This window comes from Myodes glareolus, chromosome 8 (genome assembly GCF_982192425.1).
Source record: "Myodes glareolus chromosome 8, mMyoGla1.1, whole genome shotgun sequence".
Lineage (NCBI taxonomy): Eukaryota > Metazoa > Chordata > Mammalia > Rodentia > Cricetidae > Myodes > Myodes glareolus.
Window position 1 is genome coordinate 92310446 of NC_142033.1, and position 25936 is coordinate 92336381.

Sequence of the window (25936 nt, forward strand, 5' to 3'; positions counted from 1 at the left end):
GGGTATATATAATAAATGAATAAATAAATATTTTTTAAAAAAGATATATTGTTTATATAATAATAATTATAGTGGAAAGAGTTATGTTTTGATATGTTGTTGTTGTTGTTGTTGCTGTTGCTGTGGTTTTTTTGGTTGCTTTGAAATCGAGGTAACCCAGGCCGACTTTAAACACTTTTGTTATTCTTTGTGGCCAATGATGGATTTAAACTCATGATCTTCCTACCTCTAACTCCTAAGTGCTGGCAATAGTGGCATGAGCTAGTATGGTTTTTTTAATTTTTTCTGCATTACATTGTGGTTTCTTACTGAATATAATTTTGAATATTGAGGCAGCACTTTGGTGGTAGAGACAGGTAAGACTTTGAGTTTGAAGTCATTGTGCTCTAGACAGTGAGTTTCAGGTCAGCCAGGGCTACATAGAGAGAGAGAGAGAGAGAGAGAGAGAGAGAGAGAGAGAGACCTGTCTCCAAAGCTCAAAACCAAGCAAAATAATTCTCTTAGGTAGCAGGTTGAAGAACAGCACCTCACCCTCACTGAGGGACAGCCACTCCTCAAAGTCCACAGCACAAAAATTACAAACATTAAGAACCTCACTACTTGTCAAAACTGTGGCAGATGCCACAGTTGAAATGAAAGACGTCACTTTACAACTATCTTCTTAATTTTGTGAATAGTAGACACATGTTTTACCATGAGATGGATCTAAATTGTTTCAATGGAATCAGTTTTCAGATCTTCATTTGCAACCAACTTTTTCCTAATTTTAAAGTGTGCAATGTTTTAGTTATGAAGTGAAGTTGAAGACTTCATTAAGCACATTTTAACACTGGCTAAAGCACTGTATTAAATTAAAAGAAAAAGAGGTGCTGGGAAGAAAGTAAAACACCCAAGAGCATGGCTATCAGCTTCTCAAAAATGAACTCGACCAAATTTTCTTTTCTTTTTCTTTTTCTTTTCTTTTCTTTTCTTTTCTTTCTTTCTTTCTTTCTTTCTTTCTTTCTTTCTTTTTTTTGTTTTTGTTTTGGTTTTTGTATTTGTTTTTTGCATTCTATTTATTTGGTTTTCTGAGACAGGGTTTCTCAGTAGCTTTGGGGCCTATCCTGGAACTAGCTCAGTAGACTCTGTGCTGATTTAAAGGCGTGTGCCACCACTACCCAACTTCTGCTATGATTTTTGAACTAATATTTTAGTAAATTATAGTTAGCCTATTATCCATTTTATTTTGTGTTACAATTATATTCCAAATATAGTATTTGGAATATAATTGTTATCCAAGTTTTGTAACAACTGTTTTCTTCTTGTCCCCTAGGAATTTTTAAGAGATATCTTCAATCTTCTGTTTTTGTTGCCCAGTCTAAAGGACCGACGGCAGCCAAAGTGCAAATCACACTCTTCAAGGGCCGCTGCTTATGATTTGTTGGTAGAGATGGTAAAAGGGTCTGTTGAGAACTACAGGCTGATACACAACTGGGTGATGGCACAGCACATGCAGTGTGAGCATTCTTCTTGTCATTTCATCTTTATGAAACTCAACCCCGAAAATCTAGGGGTGTTGTTTAATGAATCCACTTTCTACATATTTTATTATACACACATTGTTGATGTGTGTGTAACACAATAAGTAGAAAGTGGATTCATTTGTTTTAAATAGAAAAATGTAGAAAACCTTTAAATAGTTTAAATAATTGGACCTTCTTTGCATCTAATAATGTAATTACAAGTAAAATAAAGCATTGACGATTCTTTTAAATTTTACATATTATAAGTTATAATATTTTATACATCTTAATTAGGTAATTAAAGTAGTAACTTCCAATCAAATCAAGATATGTTTAAGTTTGTTTGGGGGTATCTTCTCTTCCCTCTTGTATCAGCAGCCCATGCACCTTATAAATGGGACTACTGGCCTCATGAGGATGTGCGTGCAGAATGCCGATTTGTTGGCTTGACTAACCTCGGAGCTACTTGTTATTTGGCATCCACTATTCAGCAACTTTATATGATACCTGAGGCAAGGCAAGCTGTCTTCACTGCTAAGGTAGAGTTTCAAATTGTAAACCAAATATGTATTCCTAAAAATTAATTAATTTAGTATAACCATGTATTGCTTAATACCAAGAACATATAAAATCGTTACTATGTCAAGGCTAACTATTTAAGCATATTTTAATTTTACTTAAACTTACTTGAAGGGTCATTATGTGGAAATAATTTGTTTCAAAGTACAGCATAGTTTGGACTTTATATGCTCACTATGCACAGGTAATATTGTATTTCAGTTAAAATCAATACAGATTTTTAATCACATAAAAATAAGTAAAACACTTGAACAAGCAAGGTAATATTAGATAACCGAGTTGTTTCCTTTATTTTGAGCCAAAAATAAATGAGTTTGTGAATCTGCTTTGAGTTGCGTGTGCTTTGTGGTTTTGTGTTTTTACATCTGATTTTATACTTTGTTGGTGAATGGCCTTTATGCTATTCTTTTTTTTTCTTTTTTCTATAATGTGGTGTAGTTCTTGTTTGAATCCTTTAATCTATTTTACTCTTCAACTTTTCCAATTTATATTACATTCATATGAATTTAGGTTTTTAGGTTTTTGTATTTATTTATGTTGGATTTCAAAATGTGATGTGCATATAGATTGATGATAGTTAAAAGTAGTTCTATAATGGGTTTAATTTGTTTGGTAAAATCAATAGTTACCAAAGGATCATATTTTTAGTGATATCTCCCCATAATGACTTTGTTATACCTGTTGGTGGTTTTGTTCATATTAGTGAACACCTTAAACTTTCAGTTTTGTCAGTAATTAGCATCAACAGAAAGAACACAAGATGTACTTATTTTAAGTAGATCTAAGTAACCTTTTCAGTGAAAAACTAAACCTCCAGACTAAAGATGGATATCACTTCCTGTTCTTCCAAACGACAAATGTTCAGTTCCCAGCACCCATGTCAGGCTGCTCACAGCTATCTGTAATTCTCACTCTAACAGATCCCACACCCACTTCTGGCTTCCACAGGCAAATAAACACAAAACAGAATAAAATATAAAATAATTCATTCCTCTTTTTAATTGAATTTTGATCTACATAATGTTTTTTATTAATATTTATTGAACTCCACATTTTTCTCCGCTCCCCTCCCTGCCACTCCCCTCCTACCTTCAATCTTCTCCCAAAGTTTTAACGATGTCAACCCTGAAAGTTCTTTCTTGGTGTCTTTGACCTCCATGGTCTTGACCTGTTTCTTTCCTTAGTTTCCTTTACCCTGAACACCTCCATCTCTGGTTTTCTTTCTTTTTCAAAAAAATTTTTATACATTTTTTTTTATTTTTATTGAGCTCTTTATTTTTCTCTGCTCCCCTCCCTGCCTCTCCCCTTCCCCAATCAACCCTCCCCCCAAGATCCCCATGCTCCCAGTTTACTCAGGAGATGTTGTCTTTTTCTACTTTCTACTTCCCATGCAGATTAGATGTATGTAAGTCTTTCTTAGTGTCTGTTTTTTTGTCTACATTTTCTGGAATTGTGATTTGTAGGCTGGCTTTCTTTGCTTTATGTTTAAAAACTACCTATTAGTGGGTACATGTGATAATCATCTTTCTGTGTCAGGGTTACCTCACTCAAAATAATGTTTTCTAGCTCCATCTATTTTCCTGCAAAATTCAAGCTGTTGTTATTTTTTTCTGCTGTGTAGTACTCCATTGTGTAAATGTACCACATTTTTCTGATCCATTCTTCAGTCGAGGGGCATTTAGGTTGTTTCCAGGTTCTAGCTATGACAAAGCTTTTATGAAAATAGTTGAGCACCTGTCCTTGTGGCACGATTGAGTATCCTTTGGATATATACCCAAAAATGGTATTCCTGGGTCCTGAGGAAGGTTGTTTCCTAATTTTCTGAGAAATCGCCACACTGACATCCAAAGGGATTGTACCAGCTTACATTCCCACCAGCAATGCAGAAGTGTTCCCTTTTCCCCACAACTTCATCAACATAAGTTGTCATCAGTGTTTTTGATCTTGGCCATTCTTACAGGTGTAAGATGGAATCTCAGAGTTGTTTTGATTTTCATTTCTCTGATGTCTAAGGATGTTGAACATTTCCTTAAGTGTCTTTCAAAGATTCCTCTTTTGAGAGTTTTCTGTTTAGGTCTGTACTTTTTCTTTCTTTTTTTTTTTTTTTTTTTAGATTATGTGATCTTTTGGTGTCCAATTTCTTGAGTTCTTTATATATTTTGGAGATCAGCCCTCTGTCTGATGTGGGGTTAGTGAAGATCTTTTCCCATTCTGTGGGCGGTCGTTTTGTCTTGTTGACCGTGTCCTTTGCTTTACAGAAGCTTTTCAGTTTCAGGAGGCCCCATTTATTAATTGTTTCAGTGTCTGTGCTGCTGGAGTTCTATTTAGGAAGTGGTTCCCTGTGCCAATGCGTTCAAGTGTACTTCCTACTTTCTTTTCTTTCAGGTTCATTATGACTGGCTTTATGTTGAGGTCTTTGATTCATTTGTACTTGAGTTTTGTGCATTGTGATAGATATGGATCTATTTTCATTCTTCTACATGTTGATATCCAGTTATGCCAGCACCACTTGTTAAATATGCTTTCTTTTTTCCATTTGATATTTTTTGCTTCTTTATCAAAGATTAGGTGTTTGATGATGTATGAATTGATATCTGGGTCTTCTATTTTGTTCCGTTGGTCCTCCTGTCTGTTCTTATGCCAGTACCAGGCTGTTTTCAGTACTGCAGTTCTGTAGCAGAGTTTAAGGTCAGGGATTGTGATGCCTGCAGAAGTTTTTTTATTGTACAGGATTGTTTTGGCTGTCCTGGGTTTTTCGCTTTCCCATATGATGTTGAGCATCGTTCTTTCGAGGTCTTTCTCTGAAGAATTTTGCTGGGATTTTCATGGGCATTGTGTTGAATCTGTAGATTGTTTTTGGTACGATTATTTGTTCTTTTGGTGTCCAATTTTTTGAGTTCTTTGTATATTTTGGAGATAAGACCTCCGTCTGATGTGGGGTTCGTAAATATCTTTTCCCATTCTGTAGGCTGTCGTTTTGTCATGTTGACCATGTCCTTTGTTTTACAGAAGCTTAGAAAAGCAAATTTTAAGAAGATCTCTTTGTCGCTCTCACTCTCGTTCTCTTTTCCTCTCTTGTTACCCATCATAATAGCCGTCACTGTATTTAGTGTAATGGAAAAATACTCTGATTTTTCTAAGAAATAATGGGAATGATAGAGTGAAATGTGAGTTGTTTTCTCAAAAATAGAGATGAAAGGATAAGGAGAGGGATAAAGAGACCGTTGTAGGTCTAGTGCGAAGTTCAGCATGCCACCATTAGTGTTCTGACCAAGTTTCTTCTTGACTTTCAGTATTCAGAAGATATGAAGCACAAAACCACTCTTTTGGAGCTTCAGAAAATGTTTACATATTTAATGGTATGTTTGAAAAATTTGAAGAAAATTTTAGATTATCTTTTAACAAAAAATTCCACTAAGATAGTGACTAAAGATTGTAGTGTCTTTGTTAAGGCTTACTGTTTTCAAATGGATTTGTTTTTAGTTATCTCTCTTCTTTGTTATAAAGACTTTAACAGTCACAACTGAGTTACATATCTTGTTAATTTGTTCTTTATTTCTAGTTGTTTTTCCTGTCACTGGTTGTCACGGATTTCTCTTGCTGTGATGAATTGCCATGACCAAAAGCAAGTTGGGGAGGAAAGGGTTTATTTGGCTTACACTTCTACGTAGATTCTAGCCCATCACTGATGGAAGTCAGGACAGGAACTCAAACAGAGTAGGAACCTAGAGGCAGGAGCTGATGCAGAGGCCCTGGAGGGTGCTGCTTACTGACTTGTTTAGCTTGTTTCCTTATAGAACCAGGACTACAACCCAGGGATGACCCTACCCACAATAGACTGGATGTATCCTCCCCCATCAATAACTGATTTAGAAGATGCCCTCCAGGCTTGCCTACAAACTGTTCCTTCTTTTATAAGAGGATCATTAAATTAAAAGTGCAGTTCAGCTCAAGTAAAAATGAAGTTTAAGAGAGTATCTGGGAAAACATTGCTTAGCTGGGTATAGTGGAATACTGCTCCAGTTTTTGTTCTCAACTTTTTGAGCTGGGGTCTCTTGTACACCCAGGAGTTTCTGATTCCGTATAGCCAAGGCCAGCCTTGAATTCCTAATCCTTCTGCCTTTACCTTTCCAAGTGGTAAGGTAAAGGGTGTATTACAGTGGTATATTACAGTTGTGTATTACACTCTGTATGATTTTGTTGTTGTTCATTTAAGAATGTATTGACCATTTCTTATTTGATATATCCTTTCCCTCTTTTCTCTCAGGAGAGTGAGTGCAAAGCATATAACCCTAGACCTTTCTGTAAAACATACACCATGGACAAGCAGCCTCTTAATACTGGGGAGCAGAAAGATATGACAGAGTTCTTTACAGATCTGATTACTAAAGTTGAGGAGATGTCTCCAGAACTGGTTAGTACCAGAATATTGAAAAATTTGTTTAAAGTTTATACAAATTTGGATTTTAATCACTGACTTGGATTTGTTTTATTCTAAAGAAAAATACCGTCAAAAGCCTATTTGGAGGTGTAATTACAAACAATGTTGTGTCTTTGGTAAGTATAATTTTTTTTGTTATTTTATAAGGGTTTTTAAAGCTTATAACAAATTGCTAATTTTTGTTTGTTGGTTCATCTAGGATTGTGAACATGTTAGTCAGACTGCTGAAGAGTTTTATACTGTAAGATGCCAGGTGGCAGATATGAAGAATATTTATGTGAGTGATACCGGACATGACTTGAGATTGTTTTATGATTTATGTATGTATATGTGATAACAAATTCATTGTCTTGAAAAGAAATAGCTATTTTCATGTATTTTCTTTCTTGTTTTGCTATTTAAATAAGTATTAAAGATAGACCACAAAACCGGTAATTTTTCAAAGTGTAAATATATTTTAAAAGACAGAGTTCATAAGAGGAAAAAAATCAATTTAATTTGAATTTATTTTTTGTCAATAAAGAAATTGATCTCTCTTTGTGCATTCTGACCTAATTTCGTGTTGTAAATGATGTCAATTATGGGTTTATACACAGGAATCTCTTGATGAAGTTACTATTAAAGACACTTTAGAAGGGGACAACATGTACACTTGTTCTCATTGTGGAAAGAAAGTCAGAGCTGAAAAAAGGTAATGCTTTTTGATATGTAATTTTTATCATTTAAATAAAGCACCCAGTGGAACTAAAAGACAAACTAAGAATAAGCCAGTCTCGACCTTTCCTAATTGTGTGTAAATGTGATGTAGTTAATGTGAATCAACAATACATTATAGTGACTCAGGTAATAATAGCTTTTTGGAGCTCAGTATTGATTGCTTAGTAACTTTTATTATCCAGTGAGTTTGAATGTTTAGGGTTGAAAGTAAGAATCTCCAGAAATCTGTGTTTCCTAAGGATAGACATGAAAGACAAGAAGAGTGATCCTCTTGTCTGCAGTGACGCAGATGTCTGGGTGTAGTGACTAGTTCTTAAAGAATAATATCTAACTTTACAATATTTTTTATTTGGGAAGTACTTTCAGAATTTTACGTGATTAAATTCAGTCACTATGACGACGTGTTGTATATTACTAATACAAAAATTATTTCTTATTTAACAGTTGATGATATGGAGTAACAGAAAGATCAGAGTGAGTTCCAAATTCTGAAATTATTTCTCAGGCAGTGTATTCAGATGAACAGATACTGTGTGACAGTGTAGTCCAGGGGGAACTGAATTCTCTCTCCTGAGAATGTTGTGTGAGCTATTGACTCTTAACTGGATCTTTGAAAGAGATATGAATGGAAGCTGGATGTTTTGGGAGTTAAAATTTCAGTTTAGAAGTACTAAATTTTTTTTTTTTGTAGTACTTTCTCTCTCTTTTTGGGGGTGGGTGTTTTGTTTCTTCGAGACAGGTTTTCTGAGTAGCTTTTGAGCTGTCCTGGAACTAACTCTGTAGACCAGGCTGGCCTCAAATTCACAGAGATCTGCTTGTCTCTGCCTTCCAAGTGCTGGGGTGCTGTGATTAAAAGCGTGAACCACCACTGAGTACTTTCAAAGTGTTTTTTTTTCTCTCTTTACATTACATGTATTGTCATTATTTTGGATTGTTCATGTTTTAATGCATTTATCATAAATACTTTTTCTTGAGTTACAGTTCTTTATAGAATTTTTTAGAAAATAATAGTAGAGGTGCTGGAGAGAGATTGCTTGGAGGTTAAGAGCGCTGGCTAACTTCCCAAGGTCCTGAGTTCAATTCTCAGCAACCACATATCTGGTGCCCTTTTCTGGTGTGCAGGCATATATTTTGACTGAACACTATATATATAATAAATAAATCTTAAAAAAATAATAGTTGCCCTCAAATTTAAAAGGGAGGAGCACTAAGTGACACTGGAGAGATGACTTAGTAAAGAGTTTATAATGCTCTTACCAAGGATTTTTGTTTACTTCTCATTATCCACATTGAATGGGCCACAGCTATGTATAACACCAGCTCCAGGTGCGCTTTTGAGGACACCTACATTTATGAACATGCACCCCCACACACACACACATAGACATACACATTCAAGCAAACAATTAAAAATAGCAAAAATAGGTACTAGAGAGATGGCTCAGTAGATAAGAATACTTGGTATTCTAGAGGACCTGAATTCAGTTCCTAGCATCCACAGCCTATGACTTTCAGTTGTCTGTATGTGAGTCCTGTTTTAAGGGCTGAGTATGCACTTCTTTAATCCCAGCATCTGGGAGACAGGCAGGTGTATCTCCGCGGAGTACAAGGCCAGCCTTGTCTACATAGTGCAGTTCTAGGTTAGTAGGAGGTATATAGTGAGACCTTGTCCTCAAAAATCCAAAACCAAAAACATAACTCTAGCTTCAGGTTATCCAACGCCCTTCTGGCCCCATGGATACCCCCACATTTGGCTTGCATATATACAGACACACTGAAATACGTATAAATAAAAATGAATCATTAAAAAAAATTCTTAAAAATCAAAACTACCTTTACCAACTTATGAAAACAATTTTATAGTCTCATTCACTTTTATGTATTTCTATTCTCATGATTCTCACATATTATATCAATTTAGATGTGTATGGTTTGTGAGTGTACTATGTGTAGGGATAGACATAGACATGTGTACTTGTGTGTGTGGAAGCCAAAGGTCAGTTTTGGGTATCTCTCCATCTTTTGGGGTTTTTTTTTTTTATTTGATTTTGGTTTTTTTGGGGGGGTGGGGAGTTTGTTTTTGTTTTGTTTTGTTTTTTAATGACAAGCTCTCCCATTGAACATGGAGTTTGCTGATTAGGTCCCAAGGATCCTCCTTCTGTTTCTTTCTTTGCAATGGTGTTAATATAGGCCCATGACACTGTACCAGGTTTTAATGAATATTGGGAATGTGAACCTGAGACGGATCTTCCTGCTTACAGAGCAGTTGTCTTACCAACTGCGTGATCTTCCTAGCTTTTTGTCTCCCCTTTAATATGTAATTCCTTGTAGGAGGCAGTGAACTGGATCAGCAGCTAAAAGCATTTCTAGCATCAACAAGGTGGAAAAAAAATCAGACTCTTTTTTTTCTTTGTCTTTTTTTTTTAAAAAATATTGTTTGATCCCTCAAATTTCAGAGAAATCATAGATAATCCCAATATCTTAATTTTCTCTGAGTGAAAAAAAAAATCAATTTTAATATATGATGACCTAAAATCCTAGTGCCATACCTAAAGACAATAAATAGAAGGAATCAGACTCTAGAAATTTGTCTCTGATCCGCACACATGCATGAATGTATACATTTATACATACATACATACATACATATGTAAATAAATTTTCAAAATATTTAAAAACTGAGCTAGCAGCCACATGAAAAACCATCATGGGCATGTGAGTTTGCTACCCCAATACTGTGAAGCTGAAACAGGACAATGCCAGTGGCATAAACAAGCCTTAGGTTCATTGAGAGAACCTTTAACAAAACAAAGGTGGAGGGCCTTCAAGGTACTCAGTGAGTAAAGGCTCCCCCCCTTTTTTTTGCCAAGACCTACAACCCAAGTTTGATTATTGGGACACACTTCATAGAAGTAGAAGAGAAGCACCAGCAAGTTGTCCTTTGCCCACCACACCCATGTCATGGCACATACTCTCCCACATACATAAATAAGAGTGCATATATGTGCACAAACTAAGATGTTTTAACTATAAAAGAAATAGAATTGAGAACAATAGATGACACCCAGCATCAATCCCTTGCCTCCCACAGGTGCCTGAATGGGTAAGCAACCCCAACTACACACACACACACACACACACACACACACACACACACACACACACACATTATGTAACTTAGAATATTATTACTTTAAGCTGAATATTAAGATAAATGTAGCACAAATATAAATAGAACTAAGATATTTTTGAAATAGTATATTTAACAAGCTTATTTCCCTCCCCCTACTTCTCAGGGCATGTTTTAAGAAATTACCTCGTATACTGAGTTTCAATACTATGAGATACACATTTAATATGGTCACAATGATGAAAGAGAAAGTGAATACACACTTTTCCTTCCCCTTACGTTTGGATATGACACCCTACACAGAAGATTTTCTAATGGGAAAGAGTGACAGAAAAGATGGTAAGTTCATTTTTCTCAGTTCTCTTGTTTATTGTTAAGTCTCTACCAAAACTAATTACCAAATTAGTAAGGGAAATTGTTTGAATGGAGAAAATGACATTAATGTTAATTGTTTGAATGAGAAACTCATCAGTGTTAAAGTCAGTTACCTGATTCTCAACAGTTAGCATAATATGAGAATTTTTTTTTTTCCTAAGTAGATTCTTAGGATTTTCACACCCCCCCCTTTTTTTTTTGCTCTTTTTAAGACAGGGTTTCTCTATATATAGCTTTGGAGCCTGTCCTGGAACTTTTTCTCTGTAGACCAGGCTGGCCTCGAACTAAGAGATCCACTTGCCTCTGCCTCTCAAATGCTGAGTTTAAATGCATGCACCACCAACGCCTGGCAGAAAAATTTCTTATTGAAAAGAATTTTATTATATGTATGGGTGTTCTGTCTGCGTGTATATCTGTGATATATATATATATACACACACACACACACATACATACATACACACAGTACCTACAGAGGCCAGAAGAGGGCATCAGCTTCCTTGCAACTGGAGTTATGGATGGTTATGATCCATGCTTTTGGTGTTGGGAATCCAACCTCTTCTGGAAAAGCAGGCTCTCTTTCTATCTTAGGGAGGAAAATTTTGGCAGAGACAGTGTAATATATTTACTCACTTAGCTAGAAAATGTTAGGACATTTACAAGTTTACGCCCTTGAAAAATTGAGGTCTAGGTGGCAAGTCTTCCATTGAACCTGAAATTGTAGTATATTCTCATATGCAATCAGTGTGTCAAAGGTCTTGAGGAATTAAGACTTCCATGAGAAAGTAGTATTTACACAGAGATACAGAGTTGAGAAGAAATTGAGAAGAACGGATAAATTCTTGAATGAAAGGTTAGCAGAATAATTAGTGAGACAACTTAAAGGCAGAATATTTTTAGCTTTGGGCAATATTAACAATTTTGTTATTTGCTTATTATTTATTGTATGACCATTAGATTGTTTTTTGTTTGTTTTGTTTTTAAAGAGTTTCTCTGTGTCCTTGAGCTGTTTTGGAACTCTGTAGACCAGGCTGGCCTCAAATTCAGTCTGTAGACCTTGCTGCCCTTGGAATTCTGTCTTCCAAGTACTGGGATTAAAGGCATGTGCCACCATGCCCAGCTGGACATTAGGCTTTTAATCAGAGAAGTTTTAAAACAGAAAGCTGTTTGGATGAAAGAACAATGACAAATCTAAGGGGATGCAACTACAATGAGTTGGGGCCTTAGATGAAAAAGTACCAATAGATAGGTGGAATTTATGAACTTAATTAACTTTTTTGTGTGTGTGCAGAAAATTGAACACAGACCTTTGTAGACACTAGCATTCAGCCAATATAACCTCAGACCCTAGGGTTCATAATTGGATTAATAAATGAACTATTTTATTATTTTTTATAGTGTAGACTATTCTTAAAGCAGCAGTAAGATATAAGCAGTAAGCAATAAGATAATGACAGAACCTTAAAGTTTTGCTTCCCCACATATTTTAACTAGAGAGGGGTGAGGAATCATGGAAGACTGAGTTTTAATTTCAACAGTAGTTAAGAGGAATTTGAATTTATATGTTAAAGTCTCCACAAGGAAAAACTCTTAAGAAAGAGTAGGTCCAAAAATAATTGGTTGAAAACTTTGATTATGTTTATCAGAGTAATTTGCTTTAAATGTTGAAGTAGGAAAGTGAGATTTTATTGAATTAAGTAGCAGTGTCTTTTTTTTTTCACAACTTGAAAACCACCACACTATTTCGAACTTAATGATATGTGCCTCAAGAGCCATAGGGCTTTGGGTTTTTTGTTTTATTGAGACAGCGTCTCACTATGTAGCCCTGGCTCTTTGGGAAATTTCTGTCTAGCTGAGGTTGGTCTCAAACTCACAGAGATCTACCTGTCTCTGTCTCTCCCAAGTCCTGGGACTAAAGACATCATCCATCCTAACGCATGGCTTTTGGGGGGCATGTTAGAAGAAGGAAGAAGCTTCTTACATATGTACTACCAAGTTCCTTGTTATATTGTTTATATTGGTTAGGGCAATTTATTTATTTTAAAATTTATTTATTTTTTCAAGACAGGGTTTCTCTATGGCTTTGGAGCCTGTCCTGGAATTAACTCTTGTAGACCAGGCTGGCCTCGAACTCACAGAGATCTGCCTGCTTCTGCTTCCCGAGTGCTGGAATTAAAGGCATGCGCCACCACCACCTGGCAGGTTAGGGCAATTTTATATTTAAAATTTAATTATTTAAGAAATCAGTATCCCATCCTAACTTTTGGAAAGAGAATCCAGTTTAATCTTTAACTCCAGTGGCTAGCATTTTAATTAATATACAGTAAAACTTTAGCCTCACAGAGTGGGAAATGAAAAATGTAAACAATGAGTTATAGTCTATTTCTTCAAGAGAACTTACTAATTCTTCAAAGATAGGAGAAGAGAATACAATCACAGGTATAAAGAAATATATAGTTAGGGATATAACTTTAATTAGGATTTGTATGTTTATATGTTCCAGTAAGTGGGTCGCATAGTAATACATTTGAAAATGCAAGCAAAATAGTCATTGTTGTACACATCCTGCTTTTTTTATCAGACTATTTTGAAAATCACAGTGAGACCTCATCTCAGCCCTGCTTCTTTGTATTTTCATGTGATGTTTTGTTACATGCATGGAGAGATCATGAATTTATAGAGGAGGTTTTTAGGACTTGGATGATGTGTTGTATTGCCAGTCTTAGCATTGCCTTCATAAGCATAGTAAGGCTTCTCCACCACTGATTTAACACTGTGGCCATTTTCTCTTTACTGCAATTTGCTTTCTGATTTAGACTGTGCACTGAAGCAAATCTTCTATGCTTTGCTCCTACATTTAGTTTTTCTTTTGTGTGTGTGTGTGTAAGTCTAGATTTCTAGACTTGTCAGATCAACTGTAATCTTTTTGCTTAGTATCTTCTGTTACCTTTTGACTTTAAAATTATTTAGATTAGAGTGATGCCTTTATTTCTGTGGACAACCAGTTCCTAATATGTATCAATACAGTGGCAGGAGACTGAGCTCTTTTTAGGTCTTGGAATTTTGTTGTTGTTGTTGTTGTTGTTTTTCTCTGATGGTAAAAATAAAATTAAAAAAAAAAAGCAGGCATACTGCTTTAAAGGGCTAGTTAAGTTAAACACATAGTTTATATATCACATTGGTGTTGGTTAATTTTTTCAAAAGTTAATTGCATAATATGTTCCTTGTAACAGTAGTCTGTGGCCTTGCAAGTAGTTTTTAATATACCTATTTTATTTATAAAGTTTTTACCCTTTTTCTATACATAAATACCTTGTAAAAAGTAATCTTAAAATAACATTGTTGTGTGTTTTTAAAATAACTTTCATTATTTCATGTAAATTAGGTTTTAAAGAAGTCAGCGACCATTCCAAAGACACAGAAAGCTATGAGTATGACTTAATTGGAGTGACTGTTCATACAGGAACAGCAGATGGTGGACATTATTATAGTTTCATCAGAGACATAGTCAATCCACATGCTTATAGAAACAATAAGTGGTAAGTCTTAAATATTTTTCCTTTAGTTTTCAAAATATTTTCCCCTGCTTTAAAGTATATATGTTTATGGTAGTTCTTTCTTCTGATGAATTTTTAGTTTTCTGAAAACTTCCTTTGAAATTAGGGGAAAAAGAACATTAAATAATTTTTTAAAACAGTTTGTCCTTGTATATATGTCTTGTCTGTTTTTTTAGGCAGATTGATAGGTGGATGCATAGAGGTCCAAGAACAGCTTTTAAAAGTTGGTTCTCTCATTTCCCCATGTTGGTTCCAAGGTCCCAATTCAGTTGTCATACTTGGCAGCAAGTACCTGTTGAACCATCTTTGTGGCCCACAAAAAAACTTTTTCATTGTAGGCAAATTTCAAAAAGTAGAAATCAGAAATTTATGTATGGGCCTTATGTCTTGAGAATTTGATAAAGGCCTTCCTTTGGAGAATGAGCTCGATAGTAACAGTCTTAGGGAGTCACAGACAAATTGTACCCAGCAAATCCGTACTTACCTTTGTTCATTCTTAGAGGTGCTCTTTATTGAATGCCTTCTATTTAGAGATTACAAAGGGTATTGCACTGTTCTCCATTCTGTTCACCTACCGTGTTCCTTCCACGTGTTTTGTTTTTTATCAAGTTAGCGTCAGTCACATAGTGACTGCTTGTTAGACTTGAGCTGTCTTTAGGAAGCGTCCCATGTATAGGGACTGTATGTGTGCTTAAGCCCTCTTCTAATTCCTTAAAACTGCTTTGAACAGAATGCATAGCCACTAACATAATCTACAGGCAGTTAGCAGAATAGTTGCATTTAGCTCTTATTTCTGATTCTCTGAGACATCGTGGCCGAAAGTGTCCTTTTTATATAGAAAATAATATCATTTCCACCCTTTGTTTTCCTCCCTGCAACCTCTCACATGTACTTTTTTTGTTTACTTGGTTATTTTTCCTTGAGTTTATTGAGTTTTTTGTTCGTGTTTTATTATTTTTATTTATTTATTATGTATACAATATTCTGTCTGTGTGTCTGCCTGCAGGCCAGCAGAGGGCATCAGATCTCATTTCAGATGGTTGTGAGCCACCATGTGGTTGCTGAGAATTGAACTCAGAACCTTTGGAAGAGTGGGCAATGCTCTTAACAGCTGAGCCATCTCTCCAGCCCCCTTGTTCATATATTTTAAAATGATGTCTGTATCTTAGTGTTTTATCATATTTCTTAATCTTTCCTATCTAATTGTTTTGCATATTAAATTCTAAGCATACCTTCTTTATTTTTGTTAATATCCAATAATTACTGAATCTATCAGATTGTACACACACACACACACACATATATTAGGCTTTTTTTTTTTTTTTTTCAAGACAAGGTTTCTCTGTAGCTTTGGCTGTCCTGGAACTAGCTCTTGTAGACCAGGCTCTCCTTGAACTCACAGAGATCCACCTGCCTCTGCCTCCCAAGTGCTAGGATTAAAGGCCTGTGCCACCACCGCCTGGCCCAGATTTATATTCTAGCATGTGTGTGGTAAGGATGGAACTCAGTGCCTCACATATGTGAGGCAAATCCCAATTTCTAGAATAGAGTTTTAAAAGTAAGAATTTACTAGAATTTACCTCATCTAATAATATGACTAATACATCTAAGTCTTTTTTTTTTTAAGGAGTAGACACTATGCAGAGATATCTAGTACAGTTACATGTGTTCTGTTGTAGGTATCTTTTTAATGATGCTGAGGTAAAACCTTTTGATTCTGCTCAACTTGCCTCTGAATGCTTTGGTGGTGAGATGACGGTAAGTTTGATTTAGTAATTGTAACTGGTTTTTGAATTTGCAGTTATCATAACATGAAGTAGCAGACTCACTTTACATCATTATACCTGCTTTTATTCAATCTAAGATTTATTTATTGTGTGTTTGCTGTATATATCAGGCACTAAGAAATATTTAAATTTATTATTTATTTCTTCAACCATAGTTTTATAAAGAAGGTAAGATGGAAAGATTAAATCATAAGCCAGAATTTGAATTACAATTCAATTGTAATTGATAGAAAAATTAGATTAAACATACCAGATATTCAAAAATCCATGGTATTAGAGCGAAAAGAATTTACCCTTTACTGACATAATCTGGAAAATCTTTTTTTTTTTTTTTAATTTTATTTTTCGAAACAGGGTTTCTCTGTGTAGCTTTGGAGCCTTACCAGAGAACTCACAGATATCTACCTGCTTCTGCCTCTCGAGTGCTGGGATTAAAGGCATGCGCCTCCTCCGCCCAGTTTATAATCTGGAAAATCTTACACACGGAAGTTGATTTCCAATAATTTGAAATAATTATTTCTTCATTGCCAAGCAGCCTTGGCCACGGCGGTTTTATGATAAAAGAATATCATTCTTAAATTTCTTACTGATCTTACTGGGGTAGCTCAATGGGAGTGCATTAACTGAAGTGTGCAAGGCATTAAAATTTTTTAAATTTAAAAACCATGTTTATTATAACTTTTCTGCATAGAACTTCTTTTTAATCGAAGGCTTTCTCATTCTGTATGCTCTATCTGCAGTCTGATTGCAGTATGGCTACAGTTTGGAAACGTGTAAAAAAGAAGTCACTGTTTGAATAGTATTCTATGTCTAAACCACTCATATCTCTAGATTTTATTCCTAGAACATTTTCTTTAGGTATTCAAAACAGTAAAGAAAAGCATTATTATAAATCTCTTCTTTTAACGGATAAATTTCTCATCTCATTCTCTTATTTTTTTCTGAAAAGCACCTTGAATATTTTGAGTCTTTGTTTTCAAGAACTTGTGCCTCTGACTCATACCATTACTATTAATTTATCTGTAATGCAGCAAGGCAGATTCCCTTAAAAAAATTCTTTGCTTTTCTTGGGGGTTGGATGTTCTAGACAGTTTTTCTCTGTTTCCCTGCCTGTCCAGGAGCTTACTCTGTAGACCAGGCTGGCTTCAAACTCAGAAATTCACCTACCTGTGCCTCTCAAGTGCTGGGATAAAGGCATACACCTCTATCACACAGGTAGAGGTGACCTTTAGTGTTCTCAGCAGCCCTCCTGTATTACTCAGATTCCATCTTTTTATTGTTTGTTTTCTACGCTTTTTCTGTTTCTATTTTTGGTTTTTGCCCAGTTATTTCTCTTCTGATATTTTTGTTTAACTAAGATCTTTTTCATGTATATACTGATATGTATATACTTTATGTATATACTACATGTCCACTTCATATTCAAAAAGTTATAGTTTTGAGGCTCGAACTTTTGATTTTCAAAGTAAATTGATAAGTATTTTGAAGAAAAATTTTAAGTTTGAAGGGTCATTTTATTTGGTTTTGAGAAATTATATAGCAAGCAATCAGTGGCAATCTTGGTTTCTGCAAGAAGGAAGGCAGAGATGACAAAGTCATCTTCTGAGCTCTTGAATTTGTGTCAGCAGCGGACATCTGCAAACAGCCATGAAAACAGGGAATAGGGAAATGTTCAGAAAAAACAATGTCAGGGCCATTTTTAACACTTTGACTAATATTAAAAGAAGAGATACAAAGGAGAAAAGGTATTTTTTTAGTCAAAAATATATTTTGGCTATTGTATCCATAATTATTTTTGGTACTTATTTCCATTTAACATAGAAAAAATAGGCCCATACTACCTGTCTTCTTGCTATGTTTTCATTTGTTTTGTTTTATTGTTGTTACAACAACATTCTTCATCACAGTTTTATAGTATTCAGCATCTTAAAAGACATGTACAATCATGTTAGGATATTCCAGCTACATTTGTGAAGTGCATAGAACTGTTTTTGGATGGCTGCAGTGAATCAAACTGTGACTTTGTATGTGCTAGGCAACTGCTTTAATACTGCGTTGTACCTGTAGCTCCAGGTGACTGGTTTCGTTTTTGTGTGTATGCATATGTGTGTTACTGGTTATTAAGAGGGCCTGGTACATATTCAACAAGTTCTCTAACACTGAATTATATCCCCAGCCCATGTACATAGGATTTATATGAATTCACTGTTATTTTAAAGTTATTTGCAAGGTTACTTTGAAGTATTACATACGTGTTTACAAAATAATGTATGTATAAATCTTGCTAAGTGATTTTTTTTTTCCACAGACAAAAACCTATGATTCGGTTACAGATAAATTTATGGATTTCTCCTTTGAGAAGGTGATCATCTTTTTCATATGGAATAATTTAATGCTGCATATTTTTAAATTATAAGTTGTCAAAAATTAAACTGTTTTCCTTTTGCTTCATAAAGACACATAGTGCATATATGCTGTTTTACAAACGCATGGAACCAGAGGAAGAAAATGGCAGAGAATACAAATTTGATGTTTCTTCAGAGCTACTAGAGGTAAAAATTAATTTGGTTTTTAGCAACAGTTAAATTGTGTTAGGTGTTTATGCAGTAGATACCTCAATATGGAAACAAGCAGTGCAACATTAATATCTGCAATCCCAGTTAGATCTTATATTTACAAAAAAGTCAAGGCAATACTGACTTATGACTGAATGAAAAAATATATATGAGAAAATGCTCAGCAATTAAGAGTGCTTGCTGCTCTTGCCAACAATCCACCACCCTTGACAAGGAGCTCACAGCCAGCAGTGTCTGAAACTTCATGGGTTCCAACACCTTCTTCTGGACTCTGAAGGTATCTGGACTTGTATGTACACACTGCCTCCAAACGTGTATACACACACACACTCAACACACACTCCAGCCCCTCAAATTTTCTTAAGCAAAACCGTGTTTGTTGGTTTATTTAGTAACTGAAAGAAGACATATTGCTGTGATGTTTAGTGAGTTGAGGAAGAAACTTGAACTTGAGATCAAATAATTATTTATAAAAACTATCAGGGAAGTTTTGAAAAACTCAGTTTTAGTATTTAAGTATACAGTTAAACAAGGTTTACTGATGACGTACCAAAAGGACCATCAAGGAAATAAGGTGACTGATTTATGAAGCAGAAATACAAGCACTGACTATTTGGGATCTAGGAGACATATTAGTCTTATGTCCACAGCATAGAATTATGACAAAGAGCCTGGCTCTTTCTAGATAACTAGAAATAAAAATGGATCTAGATAGAAATTTGAAATGGGACTTTGTTGCTGTTAAGGCTTTTAATAAGACAGGTACATGTTGTCATGACTCCTTAGCTTTGTAGACTCCTTAGCATTGTAGGGTCTAGAGATGCTCAAAGCCTATGAAGTAAACCTGAACAAGAGCCCTAAGAAAACAGGCTTGGAAGGCAGGTAGAGATAATTGAATATTTTTAGTGAAGAACGAATGACACTGTCAGTTCAGAATGAGCCTACCCACTAAATACGGTGCTATAAGCCTGTTGTTATACCAATACTAAGGAGGACGTGCAGAGGGTTGCTGTGATTTTAAGACTGACTACAGTGTCAGATCCTGTCTCAAATATTAAAACCAGAAAAAAAAAATGAGCATACCATCTGAAGTTTCAAGATACTTATAGAAGCACATGGCTAAAAAAGACAACTAGTAAGAGCAATATATCAAACAGAAGTTCGTTTTATATAATTTTGTGAGGCTGAGGGCGTGAGCTCAGTGGTAGAGCACATGTATAGGATGCACAAGGCTCCTACCACCAAAATATACTGTTACTGTGGAGCCGAAAGGCTGGAAGCCTCCTTAGAGTTTTCTAAGGAATTAAGGGTATGCAAAAATAGCAGCATTGTTCTACTTGGCCTCAGATCGGAAATAGTTGTTTGTTTGTTTTTAATGTCTAAATTTTACCACAGACTTTTTCCCCCCTGAGATAGGGTTTTTCTATGTAGCTCTAACTCTCCTGAAACTGGCTCACAGAGATGTGCCTGCCTTTGCCTCCAGAGTGCTATGATTAAAGACATATGCCATCACTGCCCTGTTACTATCAAATTTAAACATTGCTTGCTCTTTTTTTGAGACAGGGTTTCTCTGTAGCTTTGGAACATGTCTTTGCCTCCCAAGTGCTGGGATTAAAGGCATGTGCTACCACCGCCTGGCCATTGCTTGCTCTGAAAACCTATATTTGTCAAAATGTGGCATGATGTATGTTTTCTTACTTTTATGTATTTGCTCTTTAGACAACATTTCAGAGCTCACACTTCTAAGTCTTTATAAATAATGTTAAAAACCTGTGATTACTGACATGGTCAAACAGATAACAGCTTTTTAAAGGGCAGGTTGTGGAGCTAGAGCAATGGCTTGGTGGTTAAGAACACTTTTTACTGGGACTTTGAGGCCAGCCTGGTCTACAAAGTGAGTACCAGGACAGCAATGGCAATTACACAGAGAAACCCTGTCTTGAGAAGCTAAAAAACAAAACAAAACACACTCTTTCTTACAGAGGATCTGGTTTTGGCTTTCAACACCCTTTACTGGCATCCATGAACAAGAAGGACACAAATGGTATACATATATGCATGCATATACACACAAACAAAATAAGATAAAAAATTTTGGAAAGGGGGTTAGGTTTAGGAACCACCCTAAGATTTTTTTAAAAAAATTTATGTGTGTATTTTGCCTGCATTTATGTATGTACCATGTGTGTACCTGGTGCCTATGGACGTCAGGAGGCATTGGCTTTACCAGAACTGGATTTATGAATGATTATCAGCCACCAGGCGGGTGTTGAGAACTGAACACAGTTCCTCAAAAGAACAACAAATGTTGTTAATGGCTGAGCTACCTCTCAAACCCTAGAAAGTCAACATGAATTTTAAATGCATATTTTTTGTTTTTTACCTTTGTGGGTTTTTAGATTATACTATTTCTTGTTGTTTAAATTAAAATATTAAAATACATTTAATAAACTGCTTTCTGATAAGTGCTAACTTTTTTTTTCTCCAGTGGATTTGGCATGATAACATGCAATTTTTACAAGACAAAAACATTTTTGAACACACTTACTTTGGGTAAGTTTGGATAAATTTTGTCTTTTTTCTTTTTCTAAAGAAAGTCTTCTGTAAGAATTTTAGTAACTCATTTTTAAATTCCAGGTTCATGTGGCAGCTGTGCAGTTGTATTCCAAGTACATTACCAGATCCTAAAGCTGTGTCCCTAATGACAGCAAAGGTGATGATAAATTTAGACAACTTTGTTAGATTTATTACTTTGCAGTAATTGACTCTTTCTTGCTTAATTGATTTTTTTTTTTTACAGTTAAGTACTTCTTTTGTTTTAGAGACATTTATTCATTCAAAAGAGAAGGTATGTGTTTTTGTTCTACGGATTTTTATGTCCATTACATTTTAAATTGTGTTTGGTGTTTATTATCATTGGTTAAAATCTTGAATGACTTTTTTTCTTTTCTCTTTTTAGCCAACAATGCTTCAGTGGATTGAACTACTGACCAAACAGTTTAATAATAGTCAAGCAGCCTGTGAGGTAAGATGACAGCAAACATTGCATGCTTAAAAATCTCTTGATAAGAAAATTTCTTTTTTGTTCTTTTAAATCTTAACTGAGATGATGCAGCAAACTTGTTTTTAATCTGTTATGAATCTTGAGTACTCCTTGTTAGTTGTTCCTAATATTTGTCCCTTAGAAAGTTATTGCTTATATTTCAAATCTGTTATAAAGATTGAGTATTAATTCATTTTTATAGTCTTTGATTTTCCCTTTAGTGTTGCATAAACATAAAAACAATTCCATTCTGGGCGTGATTGTGCACAACAGTAATCCCAGCACACAGCTGGGAAAAACAGGACCCTAATCATGAGTTAAGTTCAGTTTGCACCATATGTATGTGTATATATATTTAGTGAGTTCAGCATTTACATGAGTTACATCATAAGACTGACTTCCTTTTTCTGCCTTCACTGTACTGGGGTTATAGGTATGCATCACTTCCTGGTTGATGATTGTGTTGAATTCTGGGCCTAACATGCTATACAGATGTTCTGAACTAAGCTCTCATCTGCAGATAGTCTTTTTACCCTTTTTGGTCTTAATTCGATTTGTATCCCCTATCTTGGAGGTATAATTGATAAATACAAAGTGTACATAATTAAGATGTAAAATACATTGTACATATGTACATTGTAAAATATTTAGCACAATCAAATTAATGAATCGATGACTATGTAGATAGTATTTGTTATGTATGAATGAAAATACTTTAGGTATGCTTTCAGCAAATTCAAGTAAACAATTCAGTGTTAATAAACCATTAGCTGTACTGTATGTAGTACCCCTAGAATTTATTTCTCCTATAACCAGAACCTTGCTCGCTTGAGCCAAAACCTTCCCATTTTTCCTACCCCTCACTTACCTTGTTTTGTTTGTTTGATTGATTGGTTGATTTTTGTTCTGTTGTGTATCTTTTGCTGGCTTTGAACTAAAGGCAATCATCTCTTCATCTCTGAATACTGGAATTATAGTTGCTTACCACCACTCTGAGCTCTTAACTACTTTGAATTTTAATATAAAATAACGTATTTAGGAGCGAGCAAGATGGCTAATGGCACTTGCTGCGCAAGCCTCAGGACCTGAATTCAATCACAAGAAACCACGTAAAGATGGGAGGAAAGAGCCTTCTCCTGAGCCCATCTGACTCCCACATCTCTGCAAACACACAGCATACACACATACATGCAGAATGGTAGTATACACACCAAGCAAACAAAAACCCCGTATGTGTCCTGGTAGATCAATTTATGCCCATTTTTATTTCCTTCCCATTGTAAGAAAACTGTGTCCCTAGAGATAATTTACTAATAGAACTGAAGTGCCATCTTAATATAATCTTTGGGGCCTGGGAGAGATGGCTCATCAGGTAGATAGCACCAACTCCTTTTCTGGAGGACCTGGGTTCAAATCCCAGCACCCACACAGTAGATCCTAACTGTCTGTAATTACAAGATCTGACACCTTCACATAGACACACATGCTGACAAAAAAAGCAATGCTTATAAAATTTAATAAAAATAATAATACAGGGGCTGGAGAGATGGCTCAGAGGTTTAGAGCACTGGCTGCTCTTCCAGAGGTCCTGAGTTCAATTCCCAGTAACCACATGGTGGCTCACAGCCATCTGTAATGAGATCTGGTGCCCTCTTCTGGCCTGCAGGCATACATGGATTCAGAATGTTGTATAAATAATAAATAAATATACCTTTATAAATAAATAAATAATATAATCTTCTATTAACAACCAAAAAAATTATAAGCCTTCCTAGTAATGCAAGTTTTTGGTTCTTTTTTAGATATGTGAGTTAGTGGCATAGTGCATATAAGATGAAATTAGTTGAAGACTTTTGCTTTCTTATATCCTTCTGTAGTTTTAGCTTTTATTAGTACAAAAAGACAACCTGGTCATAAAATTTCAAAAAAAAATTTTAAGTAAAATATGGGGAAAATTCAAAATGAAAGGTTGCTTTGCCTGCTACCTAACTTCCACAAAGATTGACTTTGCATTCCAAAGCTCTTCTCTGATGTCTTCTTTTAGCAGATATGTTTACACATCAAACTCTGAAATCATATCTTTTGTTTTGGGTTGGTTTTGGTTTTTCTAGGCAGGGTTTTTCTGTGTAGTCCTAACTGCCCTGGAACTAGTTCTGTAGACCAGGGTGGATCTCTAAGCTCAGACTTGTATACCAGCAGTTGTACAGTCCTTATCTTCAGAGCTGCATTATATGTAAATATTTTGGTTTGAGAGTGCTGGGATTAAAGGCATGTGTCACTACACCCAGCTTTATTTCTTTAATAATTATATTCAGTATATGTATCTAACAGTTGGGAACTTTAAAAATAACTCTAACCATAATTCAGTTTCTTCTTTTGGTTAGAATTCATCAGTTTCTTTACTTTCAGCGATACATTTTTCATGCTTAGTTTTCTCTGTTGGCAACAAACTGTTTTCAGTTGGTTTGAATTTGTGTTCTGACAAGGTCTACATTTTACTTTTCTCTTAAATCTTCTTTTATCTATCACAGTTACTTTCTCTCCATACTGCTTCCTATTTCTTTAAGTACCTCAGATTGCCTTCTTGTATAATAATGAATTGACATCTGTGGAGTCCTATAATGAAATGATCCTTAGTATTTTAGATTTAACATTTTGAAATAATTTAATAAGCAGTTAAAATCATGGAATCATCAAGTAAATATCCTTATGCGGGTTTTGCTTCATTTAATAAGTACTGTGTGGATATTAAATCATGTTCTCTTGTTTTACAGTGGTTTTTGGACCGCATGGCTGATGATGACTGGTGGCCGATGCAGATACTAATTAAATGTCCTAATCAAATTGTGAGACAGGTAAGGAAAGATATCTTTAAAAAAAGAAGTGGCTCTCAGCTTATTCAAAATTGGCCTATAAATGGCATTGAAAATAATTTACAAAGCCCTGTCTCCTGTCATAGAAGTCATTTGCTTTTGTTTTCATCAGCTCTGAAGTGACAGGAACTTTGTCCTTTATGTAAGACCAGCTATTACTGCCAGCTTTTCTCATCCTTACAGAGTCTGCCAAGATTATTGTAGTGACCTACAAAATTACATGAATAGGATAAATTAATTTTTGTGCCAAAAGAATTGCAAAATGGATCAGTTTTTTTGGGTTAATTCATGACTGTTTAAACATTGTTTTATAGTTATGTTTAGTATATCCAAAGCTTAATCTGAGCTATGCCACTTGACAATTGTTATTGAGGATAGTTCTTTTGTTATGGGTATTAGCAGTCTTCTGTGTAGTCAGAACATTTCCTAGTCGTGAAAAGTCTTATTCTGTACAATTCACTCAGAAACGTCCATCACCTTCAAAAGAATCTCTAGGTGTTTTCCTCCTGTTTTGCCCTCATGGTTTCTATGGATATGACTCTGCTCTTCATTTTTTATGGATTGGCCTGTTTCCAACAGTTTCTATAGAGTCATGGTGGTTTTTTGTGTTACTGGCTGCTTTGACTTAATCTTCTTAGGATCTGTCAATGTTAAAATGTATGTCTGGAACTGGTTATGCTGACTCCTGCTTCTAATGGTCGCATTCAGGAGGCTTAGTTAGGAGGATTGCCATGAGTTTGAGAGCAAACTGGGCTACAGTGCAACTTCTTAACAAACAGAAAAAAGTATCCATACTTCATCTCTTCCCCCCCCCACCAGCAAATATTCCATCAACTACATTAACATTTTGTTTATCTGTTCATTAGATGAACATTGACTGCATTAACATTGTCTTTATCTGTTCATTGGATGCACATTTGAGGTTTCTTTTTGTTTTATTGAGCAGTTCGACCTGGAACTCACTAGGTGGACAGACCAGGCTGACTGAAACTACTGTTTCTGCCTATAGAGTGCCAGGTTATAAGGGTGGGCACCACATACAGCTTTCTTGCTGATTTCTGACTATTTTGGATGCACATGTAGCCATTTGCCTCTATGATTTTGTTTTGATCTGTGTTTTAGTTTTGTTTTCCATATATTTGAAAGTGGGTTGCTAGTAACATTCTTAGATTTAACATATTTAGTTTTACCACAGAGGCTGCACCACTGTGTTTCTCTCCACTGTATTCTCCCAACACATGTGCCCCAGCTGGGAAAGTATCATTATCTATATTCCTTAAACCAATAGTTTGAATTTTCTCTCTTATCATAAAGCTGAATTTTTAAAAATAATTTTCTGGTGCTGAGGACTTGTAC

The 25936-nt window shown here is 35.2% G+C and overlaps 1 protein-coding gene and 1 non-coding gene across 7 annotated transcripts in view; one reads left to right on the top strand and one right to left on the bottom strand.

Annotated features, from left to right (window-relative positions):
* Usp34 (ubiquitin specific peptidase 34) overlaps window positions 1-25936 on the top strand; it is a 178261-nt gene that overhangs the window by 115665 nt on the left and 36660 nt on the right. For all 6 annotated transcript variants that reach the window (XR_007232311.3, XM_085692268.2, XM_048435543.3 and 3 more), the window contains 17 exons: window positions 1313-1496; window positions 1881-2041; window positions 5375-5440; window positions 6349-6495; window positions 6582-6638; window positions 6722-6799; window positions 7119-7213; window positions 10536-10708; window positions 14130-14283; window positions 15981-16059; window positions 18397-18450; window positions 18545-18640; window positions 21153-21217; window positions 21302-21377; window positions 21465-21512; window positions 21624-21689; window positions 24482-24562. Coding sequence is in view for 5 of the 6 variants with exons in the window: in XM_085692268.2 (XP_085548394.2) it covers window positions 1313-1496; window positions 1881-2041; window positions 5375-5440; window positions 6349-6495; window positions 6582-6638; window positions 6722-6799; window positions 7119-7213; window positions 10536-10708; window positions 14130-14283; window positions 15981-16059; window positions 18397-18450; window positions 18545-18640; window positions 21153-21217; window positions 21302-21377; window positions 21465-21512; window positions 21624-21689; window positions 24482-24562 (1680 nt within the window). In the remaining variant the exon portion in view is untranslated. The remainder of the gene's footprint in view (window positions 1-1312; window positions 1497-1880; window positions 2042-5374; window positions 5441-6348; window positions 6496-6581; window positions 6639-6721; window positions 6800-7118; window positions 7214-10535; window positions 10709-14129; window positions 14284-15980; window positions 16060-18396; window positions 18451-18544; window positions 18641-21152; window positions 21218-21301; window positions 21378-21464; window positions 21513-21623; window positions 21690-24481; window positions 24563-25936) is intronic.
* LOC125401309 (small nucleolar RNA SNORA79) lies at window positions 9671-9814 on the bottom strand. The gene has a single exon (XR_007232315.1). It is a non-coding gene; the product is annotated as a small nucleolar RNA SNORA79 (small nucleolar RNA).